The 13,671-nt window shown below is 30.1% G+C and overlaps 1 protein-coding gene across 2 annotated transcripts; it reads right to left on the bottom strand.

The window, feature by feature from the left end:
- Positions 1-99: 99 nt before the first annotated feature.
- LOC128667232 (homeobox protein SMOX-1-like) lies at positions 100-12,790 on the bottom strand. Of its 2 annotated transcripts, XM_014440568.2 has the most exons (3): positions 12,515-12,790; positions 11,645-12,436; positions 100-1,915 (listed from the first exon to the last, which is right to left on the bottom strand). In XM_014440568.2, the coding sequence occupies exons 1-3, from the start codon at positions 12,537-12,539 to the stop codon at positions 1,440-1,442; spliced, it is 1,293 nt and encodes a 430-aa protein (XP_014296054.1). In that variant the 5' UTR covers positions 12,540-12,790; the 3' UTR covers positions 100-1,439. The 2 variants fall into 2 exon arrangements, with proteins under 2 accessions (XP_014296054.1, XP_014296053.1); XM_014440567.2 differs by having other exon boundaries at positions 11,645-12,790.
- Between the last annotated feature and the right edge of the window lie 881 nt (positions 12,791-13,671).

The raw sequence follows: 13,671 nt of genomic DNA, 5'->3' as shown, positions 1-13,671 counted from the left end.
TATTAACTACATATTAAAAAAAATTATGGCCGTAACCAAGATGACGGGGAGCAATAAAATTTATTTTTGTAATGCATTATAAATTTTCAGTTGCAAGTAATAAGTTTAGTATAATAATAATAATTTTATTTAATTGCATGTTCTTACAGAATATTTGCAATTCGGTTACTACATATTTTACAATGCTTTGGTATAACTCCTTAATTTGAAAATCACAGTTGTTCCATTCATTCGTTATGTGTTTACACGTGTCTGCCACCACTCTCGCAACTCACTTTCTTATCCCTTATAATCCTTAATCCTATTTTCTACTAGTTCTCCTTTCAAAGTTTCAACTATCAGCCTATGCATGTCATTTGTCATTTTCCTGCCTATATAAAATTCATCAATAATCATACTATTTATTCATACACGATCATGTACGTGGGTCAGCATAGTAGAAATCAGCAAGGATTTATAATCGGAAGGATCCAGGTTCGACTCCAGCAATCCACCAGTATTGTTACATTTCTATTATATTTGTCCGCAAAAGAATGCTCCTTTCTCCCACTACTTGTCTCCTATGAAGGACATATATTTACACTAGAGCACATGCGCAGTAACGATAATTGTAGAAAAATGGTGGGGAAAAAAGTTACATTTTTTTGCGGACTGAACTATAATACAGCTCTGTAGTATTTATAATCTTACATATGATTGTATGCAATATTTACAGCACACGGACTTTAATTCTATTATACATAAGTTATTGACTACAAAATTACGATGTCAGTTTTACTTTAAGACGTAAATGTACCGGCGTCACTGTTACTTGAAAAACTTTGCATCATTACATCACTGCTTATAAGACATATTCAAATGAAGATTATGATGACGCATATTCGGTATATGAGTTACATCAGACTTTAACGTAAAGAACTGTAAAATAACAATTCACACACGAGTCGCACGTATCATTCGCTTCGTACCATAAAGTGGGGTACTGCGTGACGTCACTTTTACGCATAAGCGTTAACTGGGTAAGGGATAATCACTGGTGATTAATAAAACTTTATCATGGAGGATCATGAAATAATTAACGAGTAAATCAAATCAATAAAAATGAGTCTTCTATTATAATGTCTTTTTAATAAATAAATAAATACTGTAAATAGTGAACTTAAAATTAAATTATCAATTCAAACCTTTTATCAGAAGTGAATCTAGATATACAGATATTTTAAAAGGTTTCTTTTTAATTTTATTACTATGGAACACAAAAAGATAATACAGAAATAGATTCATTTATAGAAAAGTTTAATGGAGTGAATAATAGATTCATTTTTCCAAAGTTTCAACAATTACCAAATGTTTTTGTTTCTTTATTGGTTATCGCCCCACGTGCCACATTATTATACTTGTTCACAATTTTAGTCCTGAGACACTGGAGTTTAAAAATTTCAGACATTTTTATTCAACTCTTGAGACGTGGAAGGCCCAGTATTTTCAAGTCCCTCTAATTCGATAGGTGAGTTAGTATTACTTCGTGCACCACCAAATTGTGGATTTATAGTTGAATTTACATTGAGATTATCACTATGTATAAGTCCTTCTTTAATTCTTTTTTTTTGCTTCATCCGTCGATTTTGAAACCAAATTTTAACTTGTGTTTCATTGAGTTGCAAAGCTGATGCAATCTCAATCCTTCGAGCTCTTGTCAGGTACTTGTTAAAATGAAATTCTTTTTCTAATTCAGTTAACTGTTTGTTTGTAAAATTTGTACGCCCAGTATTGTTGAAATTAGTTAATAAGCCATTAAGTGGTGCATTTAAACAATTTCTAGGAGTGGATGATGGTGAAGTATAAATAGATATGAAAGCTGCACTAGAAGTTTCAACATGTCCGAGTTCAGCTTTATTTTGATTATTTTTTGAAGCTGAAACAGAAATCAAAACGAAAAGTTCAACAATACAAATTAAAGTATTGTTATTATTGCTAAAACATAAGGTCTGGGAACTATCCTTTATAATTAGCATAATGAAACAAATTTTATTATTGTATAGATGATACTACTATTTTTAATTAGTTTCTAAAATAGTTATACCATTTAGTTCATCGTGTCTTATCTTGACTAACTTAATTTATGAAAAAAAAAACCTGATTTTTGTTGGATATGGAACTTGCAAAGCAGAAAAAGAAATACATATACTGCAGACACCCCTTATTAAGAAAAATGATTTAATCCATGCTAAATGTATATTTATATTAGTCAATTCGAGTTGTTTTAAATCATTTCAAATTGTTTTGAATCATTTTAAATCATTTTTCTTAATCAGGGATCTCCTGAACCAATGTGAAATTTCGCATCGATATTTAATCTAATTTAGCTAATTCTTTCATACGTGACAAGTTTAAATAGCTATTTTAACTATTAGTTAAAGAAAATACAGTTACTTTGAACTAAAAAAATCCTTTCATAACAAAAAACCCAAAAAATCATGAAGTTAAATGAAATATCAGATAGTTTACGCCTAAAACTTATTGTAAAATTTCCAATTTATATTTAATATATTCATTATTATCTTTAAAAAATGAAAAAGTAAAACCGACAGCATGACGCCAATCGAAATTCATGAGCCGATGTTAACAGTGATATGTGAAGTCAATTAAAATGTTGACGGGCCAAAAGAACCTGATGCTCTTTATCTTGATAGTTTCTCATATGTCATGTAAGGTACGATAACCATTGCGTATAACTTGTTCTATGAATTAAATTATAACAATTTTATTATTATAAGTTATCAGAAATATATAAACAATCAACAGTTGAAAATGTACTGCAATATTGTAATTTAAAAACTCCTAATTGCTCATACTCGATTTAAATCAACCTGTAGCATATATTGATATATAATCTTATTTTATTTTATTTTATATACATCTTCTGTGATTAATTGATTTCTACGAAAACTACAACCAAAAATTACTATCTCATCAATGGATATTTTTTGTGTTCTAAAGTTTCGATAGTATTGTTTCATTTACTGTATTGATTAGGGGAGACTGGGGCAAGACGGCCCTCCTGGGGCAAGACGGCCCTCCTGGGGCAAGAAGGCCCACCTCAAAAATTAACCAATTTTTTTTTCTTGTTTTCTTTTGATTATCACAAATTCAGATTATTTACTCATTTTTAGCCCTATATGTGAAACTAGGGGCAAAATGAACTACTTAAAAATTCTAAAAAATAATGTATGAAATATTATTATAACCTAGTCATGATTAATTTAATAGAAATATCATTTTTTGGTTAATTTTATGGATTTGGAGTAAAATAGAGCATTTGAAAGTTAAAAATACCCACACTCAATTTTTTTCTACAGAAGTGAACAAATTATTCGTATTATATCAAAAAAGGTTATTTCAAGTAATATAAAAGTAAATACAGTTGTTAAAGAGAAAAATATAAATATTTATAACGCGGAAAATTTTTTTACAATTCAAAAAAAAATTTTTTTGTTCCATTTTTTTCGAAGGGGGCCGTCTTGCCCCAAAAAAAATTTTTTTCAGGAGCTTCACCAAAATTTTGGTGAATTGAGTTAAAGTTAGACGAGAGTAAATCGACTTGATGGTTAAAAGCCACAAAGAATAATAATCGGCTTAGGTGGGCCGTCCTGCCCCGGTCTCCCCTACATTTTATAATCAGTATTACGTTCAAATGATAGCTTCTATAACATTCACTTTATTAGTCGAAGTAATTATTTGATTGTTCTTTAATTGAATATATACTCACACCAAATATATCAAATAGACTAAAACATATAGTAGGCGAGATGATATTAAATTCTAAGACACGAATTATTTTTTATTTTTAACGGAAAAAAAATTTTTCAGGTGTAAAATGGACCCCTGCTCTTGACCACTTTGAGAGGTAATTTTGAAGTTCAATAAACTGACTATCGATATTTTGTTAAGCGACTAAGTGGATGATCATCTATACTTGAAAAATGCACTTTAATAATCCACATTCAAAAGTTTAAATTAATTTTCATGTTTTCAAATGACTAAAATTCAATAAAAGTACTATTGCTTATACATATTTTCGAAGAAGACTATATATTAGTTACAATCGAAAGAGCAGAAGAAAGTAAAAATACACGTGTTTTGGCGTTTGAAAAAAAGGTATACGTTCAATGTAAAGCTAAATAATCAAAAATAAATATTTAAAAAATTTATAAATTAGATTGAATAGTATTTTCATTTATCGGATCATGTGATACAAAAAGAGCTAAATATAATCAAACTAATTTCGAAAGTTTCGTATTTAAAATTCAAAATGGATCGAAAATAATCGGTATTTGTAATAAACATCATCATCAATGTTTTTTTTTTTCGTATTTTAACTGTCGATTTAATCTTATGTTTACCTACGCATTTCTATTGTAATATTATATGATTAAATTTCTCTATTCTAACCATCCTAAACATATATAAATACACCGTTACGTCATCAGTCTAGTTATCATATTTATTGACATACGAATAATATTTGCGCTATGTAATACGATTTGAGTTTTATCTTATTTTATAAAAGAAATTATAAATATATATATATATATATATATATATATATATATATATATACATATATATATATATATATATATATATATATATATATATATACATATATATATATATATATATATATATATATATATATTAAAGTGGCAATAGTTTTTTAACTTTCTTTTTATTTTGAAGGTTTACATAAAAAAATGTTAGTTTAAAAAATTAAAAGAGTCCTCTTCAACTTCCATAACTTTCAACTCTCATAATCAAAAATTTTCTAGAGGTTGCTCTAAAATTAAATTTTTTTTTTTTCAAAATCTTTGGTTCCTCACTATATGGAAACTCAAAAAAAAAAAATTGACAGATTTCTTGTGGCACTCTAATATATATTGAGTAAAATCTAATTATCTCTTCGATATTTATCTCGCGGAGCAAAATTTAAATATACATATAGACATCACAATTTTTCTCGTAGAATTAATGCCCGCAATTACCACGCGATACACGTACTTGTACTATCTATCGTTTTTATTCCAATCCTAAAACTACGGCCGCTTTACTTTTACTTTTCTGAAAATAATATCGTAGTCGTCCTTTTACTATAGATGAAAACAAGGTTCATGATATCATGAATGTATAAGATATTTTACTGGGACTATATACAGTGTATAGCAAATACTTTGCAGTAATCAATAATAATATAAGAATAATACACAAGTAATGAGAACTTATGATAACAAAATATACAAGATAAAGAGGTGCTTGACGCGCATATAGTTCTTAGGAAATTAGTGGTTTCAATAACTTAGCATCCCTAATTATTATTCTCATTTACTATCTCGAGATAATTTTAATAAGTTCAGTCAATATTTATTTAACTTCAAGTTATTTTTAAAATTTTAACTACTGAAGAATGAAGAAAGTAAAAAAATTGTACTGGTCAGTCGGTGGTAAATCCAATTGCTCGCTTGAATCTGAACACGCAACGTGCTTGGAGATCCCCTCGTCAGATAACCGTTGCTTTCACACGCACCTCCGAAAACATTTTTTTTTATTTTACGTAGAGAAACGATACATAGTTATTTTTATGAGGTTGAAAAAGCTTCTTAATTTTTCATTAAGCTCAAAAATATTTGATGATTATTCGATGACTTTAAATTAATTCAAAGGTAGTATTTGGTTTTCTTGATTCGTTTATACTCGATTATATCTATTCTATTACTGGAATAGGAGGGAGTGAGGTCAGAAATAGCAATTATTCCTTATATACATTTACGAAAACTCATCATTGCTGGTATTTTTCTGAAAATCAACTCCGATGGGGTTCACTGAAATTTTCAACAACAATCAAAATATCACATAGTCTACACAGGCGACGGCTAGTGTATACATATAGGAGAAGGAGGGCAAAAAAGAGTAGGGTAGATGAAACGGAGTATTCGCAAAATTTTGTAAAAAAAAAAAAAATTTTGTATTTTAAATGGTTTTTACGCATTCCAAAATCACTTTTGTAAATATAATCGAGCGTTATTTTGAATTTTTTTTGTTAAAATTTTTTAAAAATCAATTGTCTGTTGACAAATATTAATGACCTTTTTTAACTGCAACTGAAATTTTTTTCAATTTACTTTGAGTGCCATTAAAAAAAAAAGATTCAGTGTATTTGAGTCCTCGAAAACTTTGTATTATCTTAATTACCCCGTTTTGCCTCTCTCTTCCCTATATATATATATATATATATATCCAAAAAATTAAAGGAACAAGAAAATTTTATAAATTTTTTAGGGGTTTTTGGAAGGCTGCATTTTCATAAAAAATGATCATATCAAAAAAATAAAAAAAACAAATTGAAGCTCGAAATCTCGCGTATGGAGATCTTCTAGCAAAAAAATTTTTTGAGCCACTGTTTTTGAGTAATCATAAGGAAAAGCTCGAAAAAAAATTTTTCTAAATTGTTTGGTTTTGTTTTTTAGGTCTACGGGGCCGGGATTTTTTTTTTTTTTTTTTAGAAAAATCAATTCATGATTCGTTTAGGAAATTAATTCAGCTACAATTTGCTTTTTTTGTTTCTTTGTACGACATTTTACTGCTGAGATATCAGCCTTTAAATGAAAAAGGATCTTTTCGTCTTTGATTATCGAGATCGCAGCAACTAATGGTCGCACAGTAATTTTGAGGGCAGCTTTAAAAACTTGAATAAATCCCCCACAAGCCTCATTTTCTATTTAAAAAAAAAAAAATTTTTATCCTTAATATTAATTTAAGAAACCTATAAAAAATGGACTTTTTATGTTTTTTTAGATAATCAACCGCTGCTTTACGAATATTGCAAATTGTAGCTGAATTAATTTCCTAAACGAATCATGAATTGATTTTTCTAAAAAAAAAAAAAAAAAAAAAATCCCGGCCCCGTAGACCCACAAAACAAAACCAAACAATTTAGAAAAATTTTTTTTCGAGCTATTCCTTATGATTACGCAAAAACAGTGGCTCAACAAATTTGTTAGCTAGAAGATCTCCATACGCAAGATTTCGAGCTTCAATTTGCTTTTTTTTATTTTTTCAACAAGATCAATTCTCACGAAATTACAGCCTTCCAAAAATCACTAAAAAATTTATAAAACTTTCTTGTTCTTTTAATTTTTTGAATAAGTGTATATATATCTCAATAAAAATACCAAATATCCTATTTGTTGTCAGGTGGAAGATTAAATAAATTTTATTAACCTTGTTCAATTTATTTTTTAGACTTTATTTTGAAATTTCATATCACAATGTATATTATGAAAATATTAATTACTCTATTTATTACAGAAGTGCTACATTTATAATGCTGATCAAAATAATAGATTTTATCGCGATATTACTGTGTTCTGGAGTATCACGATAAGAATTACATTGGTTCCTGAAAGCACAACTGACAGGGTTTTCGAATCCGTCTGGCTTACTCTGTGTAACCACTATAAAACCAATAGTATTTAAAGAGATTACCACCGTAATCTTAGAATAGACAATTGATTATGAGTAAATGATCGTAATTTGATAATATTATTTCTTGAGTGTAAATTCAAATCATAACCCATCATAGTAAAAGTTTTCCACAAAATTATTCCATTTCCAGAATCCGAAACATCGAATGGTTGAAAATTTTCAGTTGTTTCTTTCGATATAATCATCACTTCTACATCCTTATCAGAGGGTTTGACAGCAGCACTTATAGGAACTGGACAATGACCAATCCACGAATCGATCAACAATAAACTTTCGAAAATCAACGTTGGAAAAAAATATGAGTTTTAGCCAAGTTTTGAGGTTATCTGAATAACAGAAATATAAATAATACTTATAACAATATTCAACACTATAGCATTTTGTAGAATAGTATTATAATTTATGTACCTGAAATGAGCTTTTCAATTTTATATGCGATTACACATATTTCGCCTGTGCTGAAAAGGGTTGATTCAACTATTGGATAAAATTTTCCTCATGGTTAAAGATCTTCCTGAATGTATTTTTTGTAGAAATCGATTTTAGTCAGATTTTCTCTAGATACCATACGATAAGCTTTTATAAATATTACTCACCGCTTTGGAGATACTTAAAAACAAGCATTTTTGAATCTCATTAATTTTTTAGCTTGCAAAAAGCCCATTTTTATCCATCAGTGTCAAATACATTCATACTTGCATCTATGGTAGCTTTAAAATTTTCCAGTGTGTAAGCACAAATTCTAACAACTATTTTTATATATGTTTCACCCTGAGTTATCTGATGTCCCCGCAATGTGTTTAATTGCCATACTGACTGTTTTACTTTCCACTTCACCAATATATGAAACAAATCGTAATTTGTTTTCGTGACTTAAAATTTTTCTCCATCAGTAGTTAATTCGTCATTAAGACAAAGCTCTGGTTCGTTAAGTATAGGTTTATAACCGGTGTCTTCTACTATCTTCACTTCCCAAGCTTCAAATGGATTGTACTTCAATATTTCACTATATTCAGTTACACTTATTACAGATATTAATATTTTTTCAAACTGTTCTTTAATTGTATGTTTCTTCATTATTTGAATAATTGTTGAATAATATTCATAAGTTTCACTCTATTTTTTTATTTACGAATAAATATAATAACACAACGTAAAAAACCGACTAAGCTCCAGAGATTATATAGGCCAAAAATTAAAGGAACAGAAAAATTTTAGAAATTTTTTAGTGATTTTTGCATAGCTGTAACTTTGTGAAAATGGATTGCATCGAAATCGTTAAAAAGTATTTTAAAGTTTCGAATATATCTAGTTTGAAGATCTTTTGATCAAAGCTTTTTAGCGCTTCGACTATCGCGCAATAATGAGAAATGCCGCGAGGCGAAAGTTTTCCAAATTTTTCTTTTCCTTTTAAAGAGCCCACGGGCCAAGGACATTTTTTCCAGCTAAACCGATTCGTAGGTCAGTTAGCAAATTTATTTATCTTTAATTTGCTTTTTTTCCAGCCTTTGCATGATAATTTATCACTGAGAAATCAGCATTCAAACGAAAAAGGATCTTTTTGGCTCTAATAATCGATCTCAGCTATACCAACGATCCCATACAAAGTCGCCGAGCTGCTCGAGCTTCAAAATTTTCTGATAGATCAGCCGATGCCTGGATTGCAATGATTGGCCAATAAATGGCTGGCTATACTGTTCTGTGCATGGTGAATTATTGGCAGCCATCTTTTTGCTTATAAAAACGGTGCACAATTAACCGCCGTTCGTTAGCCAACGGTTTGATCGAGTGCTCTTGATATCAAGCTTTGGTCGATGATTGATTGCCACTATTGGCAAATGCTTGCGACTGCCATGCTTGGCATACCGTTATCATCCGATATTTAGCCGATCTTCGGCCGATGCTTGAAAATTGGCAGCCATTCATGACCCAGTAATGGGCCGATTCTGTTTGTTTGTATGGGATATGGATATATTAAAAACTAATGAAAAATTTTGCATATGGATACATAAATGTATATAGGAAAAATATATGTAACCGAAAATTACAGAATTTTATTAAGAGGTTGTTTATATCTTGAATTCATATATATTTCTTTTTTAATTTTGAACATGTATAGCCCGTAACTTTATCCCTAGAGTAGGAATAACTCCTAAACTCAACAACGTCCCTAAAAAATTAATTTTTGACCCACGACGCAGTTTCGGGACAGGGAGGATAGTGAGACGAACAGAGAGGACTTAGATAATATAATATCTTCCATGAAGAATATAATTCTGTCAAATAAATAATTTCGCTTGGTTTAAGAACAATTTTTAAGAAATCTTATTCTTTGGTACAAGATATGCTTTTTTTTGTGTATATAAAAATATAATATATATTTCGAAATACAGTAAACGTATCAACCATCGAAATCGGATAATTTTTTAGGAGATAATATTGTTATCAAAAAAATTGAACTGGCTAGCCTGCAAACTCAACCGATTTTCAGATTTTTTGCCTACCATATTACATAAATATAATAAACATTATAAAATATGTGATAACATTAGCAACATGCAGGACTACGAATTCGTAGAATTATTATCTAATGTCGTGTTTGTCAGGAGCGATATACCATATGTCTCGTTACAGAAACAGTCGAGTATACCCTTGTAGGAGAACAAGTTTTGACGACGGGACCTGTCTTGGCAAAATATTGGGCTACCGAGCCTCAGTTCGCCAGTTTTGGCCCGAGCCAGACAATCTTCGACTATCGAGACTTTTGGTTTACTAGGCTCGGCCTACGAGTCAATTTTCTATCAAATTTGTGCGAGTTCGCTAATAATTTTATTTGTATTTGAGTTCAAATAACTTCAAGCAGTAAATATTATACGGTTTTATATCATTTTAAAATTTCACATATCTTATGATTATAAGAGAGCTAAATAACAAATGGTACATTAAAATCTCCCGCTTCTATATGTATATCCGCGCAATCTAGTGGATTAAAGACTTGCCTAGCAGCCATAATACCAGGTTCGAGACCTAGCAAATGCAAAAAAAAATTATTTCCATTGATCTACTCGATTTCTCTATGTCCAAATTTACCTCCATATTTTTTACCATCACGCACATGTCTAACCATATGATTTTTTTCTTTTTTTTATTTATTTTTAATAAGTATATAGGTGCTTCATTATTTAGCTATAGTCTTGGCACAATACTGGCACTCAATATTGAGCCAATGCTTACACACTGAGAAATTATTCTCGTTTCACGGCAAAACATGATTGACAATAATTGTAGTTCAACTAATTATTTATGTTATGTTCAATAACTAATATCATTTCAATCAGTAAAATTTAGATTTTAATGTTTAAACTGCTATAATTAACAGTTAATCGTTGAAATATACTGCTTGAATATTTAAAATTACTACTTAAACCTTAAAAAACTACAAGACACTTGTCAAAAAAAATGCATCTGTTATATTAATTTTTTACGTTCTACTCAGTAAAATTTACTGAGATCTGGTCTAGAGGCGCTGTTGACGAGAATCTCAGTAGTATTTACTAATATGTTTTTTCCGTGTTGAAATGCTATGGTTTCATATAGTAAAGCCGGATCATGTTGACCACCTATTGGAAATTTAAATAATCACATGCAAAAATTACTATATGGCCATAGTAAAATTGAGAAATATATCAAAAATTAGGTGACCAATATGGTCCGGCTTTACTATAACACCATATCATTTCAAACGAGAATAATTTTTCCGTGTAGATGATGTAGTCTTGGCCCATTACTGATATTCAATATTGGGTCAATATTAAGATGCAGTCTGGGCATAATACTGGAACTTGATATATATTGGGCCAAGATAGAGCATCAGGCCTGACATGAAGTTATCGTCCCAATACTCAAACAAACTTGGCCCAGAATTAATAAGTATTGGACCAAGCCTCGACCCGTCATCATTTCCTACAAGGGTATATAAGTTAATGCGTATTGTTAATGTAACGATACAAAATACCTCTAAAAACGATATTTGTTTTCCGTTTTGAACTGATCAGATTATAACGGTACATTTATTTTCGATTCAAAGATGATAAACTATACATACCAATGGATTTAGAAATATTTCTTTTAACTTGCATCCACTTATAAGTTGGTATATGAGTTGATTGTTGTTGTGGTCTACAACAGAAACGATCTTGAGTTCGGTTAGGATATTGATAGAATACTTGATCATAATTTTTATTTTCTGAATGTTGGTGATTTGGACGAAATAACTTGAAGTCCGAATTTTTATCTTTGTTGTGTCCCATCGGTTGCCCAGAACACTCATTTTGTTTGAACACAGTCGATACCTGAGTACTTAATCGTAAAGTATTTTCTGATGATGAAACGTGATCATCATAATTTGATGGATTTGAAGAACTTATTTGATATCCACTATCAAAATGATAAGATTGACTAGATTGAGAGTGATTAAATGGTTCATAATCTGACTTAGTATTAAAAGGAAGTTGTATGGTGATAGTCTGCTGGTACATTTTTGACGAAATTTGTTGACTATCTTTTTGGTCAAAATTTTCCATTGGATTACAGATTTGATGAAATGAATCATTATGATATAACATATCTTGTTGCTGATGTTGACTATTTGAGTAGTTAGTACAATCTAAATTAGTGTAACTGAGACCATTTTCAGAAGATATTATAGCAGTACCTTCTTCGGGTTGTGTACCAGATGGTGATGCATAGTACATCTGAGATAAAACTTCAGAAGTTGAAATGGATTCCGTATTCATAAAATCATCAGATGACGTTGACGTGTATGGTATAACCGTCGATTGTAAATAATTATGTTGACTTGCTGATTCTGGAGGCTCAATTATCCGAACATTATCATCTGGAGTTGATAGAAGATGAATAGTATTTTGAAAACTATAATAGGAATCGGGCTTGCTATTGTAAGTCCCGTACATACCTAAGTCCATCCTCATCATCCTCATATTTGAATAATGACATTAATATTATTTTTTTTTTCTACTAACTTTTTCAAAGATCGTAAGCGTCTTCTTAAAGTTATTAGTTACACAGTGTATCATTTGATGATATAATTTTTGAAAATAATTATCACTTTTAGTTCACATTTTTAATATTATATATCGCTGTATAACCAATATAAATATAAATGTTTATTCATCACGGATCAGAGTATCGATGAGAACAAAAACAACTTATCATGACCGTTCGGCGTCAGTTCTTGACGTATACTGTAGCCTGGCGCAGGTGAGAACACTGGAGAGGACGGACATTCAAAGAACACCTTTTCGCCATGAATCCCCTTTTTTCATCTTTCTCTTGCTTCTTGGCGCACACTATATCCTTTTTTATCGCACTCCAGAGTAAGGCCCTCATTCCCCTGTGTAAATCAACGAAATAAGGCGTGTCTTGGTCACTACCACGTGATCATAAGTGGGCGTCAACAACCAATGAAAAAAACTGCATGTGTCTCCATTCAATGTGCGCGTGATGGATCGTACGTTCATAATAATTTCATTTCTTTTTATCTTCCATTCTTTAGTTGACACTTTATCGTATAATGTTAGTAACATACGGAAAAAATAATTTTTTAAAGCTGTTTCAGGCAATAGAAACATCTGTCAAAACGTAGAGAAATTACAAAAAAATGGGTAACTGTAATTCACTTGAAAATAAATACAATTACGAGAAGTAATTTTTATTATTCAGATTGGAAATTGGACTAAATAATTTTATGAATCATGGATCCAAGTACTGAAGCCTAGTCACTTTAAAACCAAGTGTAAAGTCAAAATTAACACACCCTTGCCAAATAACAGCGAAACGGCAAACGCACTCTCTAAACATGAATAAGTGAATATTCACTAATTCTGAGAGCCAATCGAACCACTTTTTGAAATTAGTGGTTCGGTTTGCACTTGGAATTAGTGAATGTTCACTTATTTTCACTAATTCATGTTTAGAGAGTATGTTAAAATAATATACTTATAACACACTTGGTCTTAGAGTGTGTATAGTAGATTTCAGTAAGTTGCCATGAAATATGTTTCGGGTCCACTAAGGGCTAACTCAATTTTTCATTCGAGTTTGAGAGATAAA

The sequence above is a fragment of the Microplitis demolitor genome, chromosome 3 (genome assembly GCF_026212275.2).
Source record: "Microplitis demolitor isolate Queensland-Clemson2020A chromosome 3, iyMicDemo2.1a, whole genome shotgun sequence".
Taxonomy (NCBI): Eukaryota; Metazoa; Arthropoda; class Insecta; order Hymenoptera; family Braconidae; genus Microplitis; species Microplitis demolitor.
The sequence above is the reverse complement of the archived record's forward strand: the minus strand, read 5'-3'. Positions and strand labels throughout refer to the sequence as shown.

Coding starts and splice junctions, on each gene's coding strand:
- LOC128667232 (XM_014440567.2), bottom strand. CDS start 12,539: ATGAGGATGATGAGGATGGACTTAGGTATGTACGGGACTTACAATAGC. Junction 1,916..11,644: donor AAATATTTCTAAATCCATTG/GTATGTATAGTT, acceptor TTTCTGTTTCAG/CTTCAAAAAATAATCAAAAT.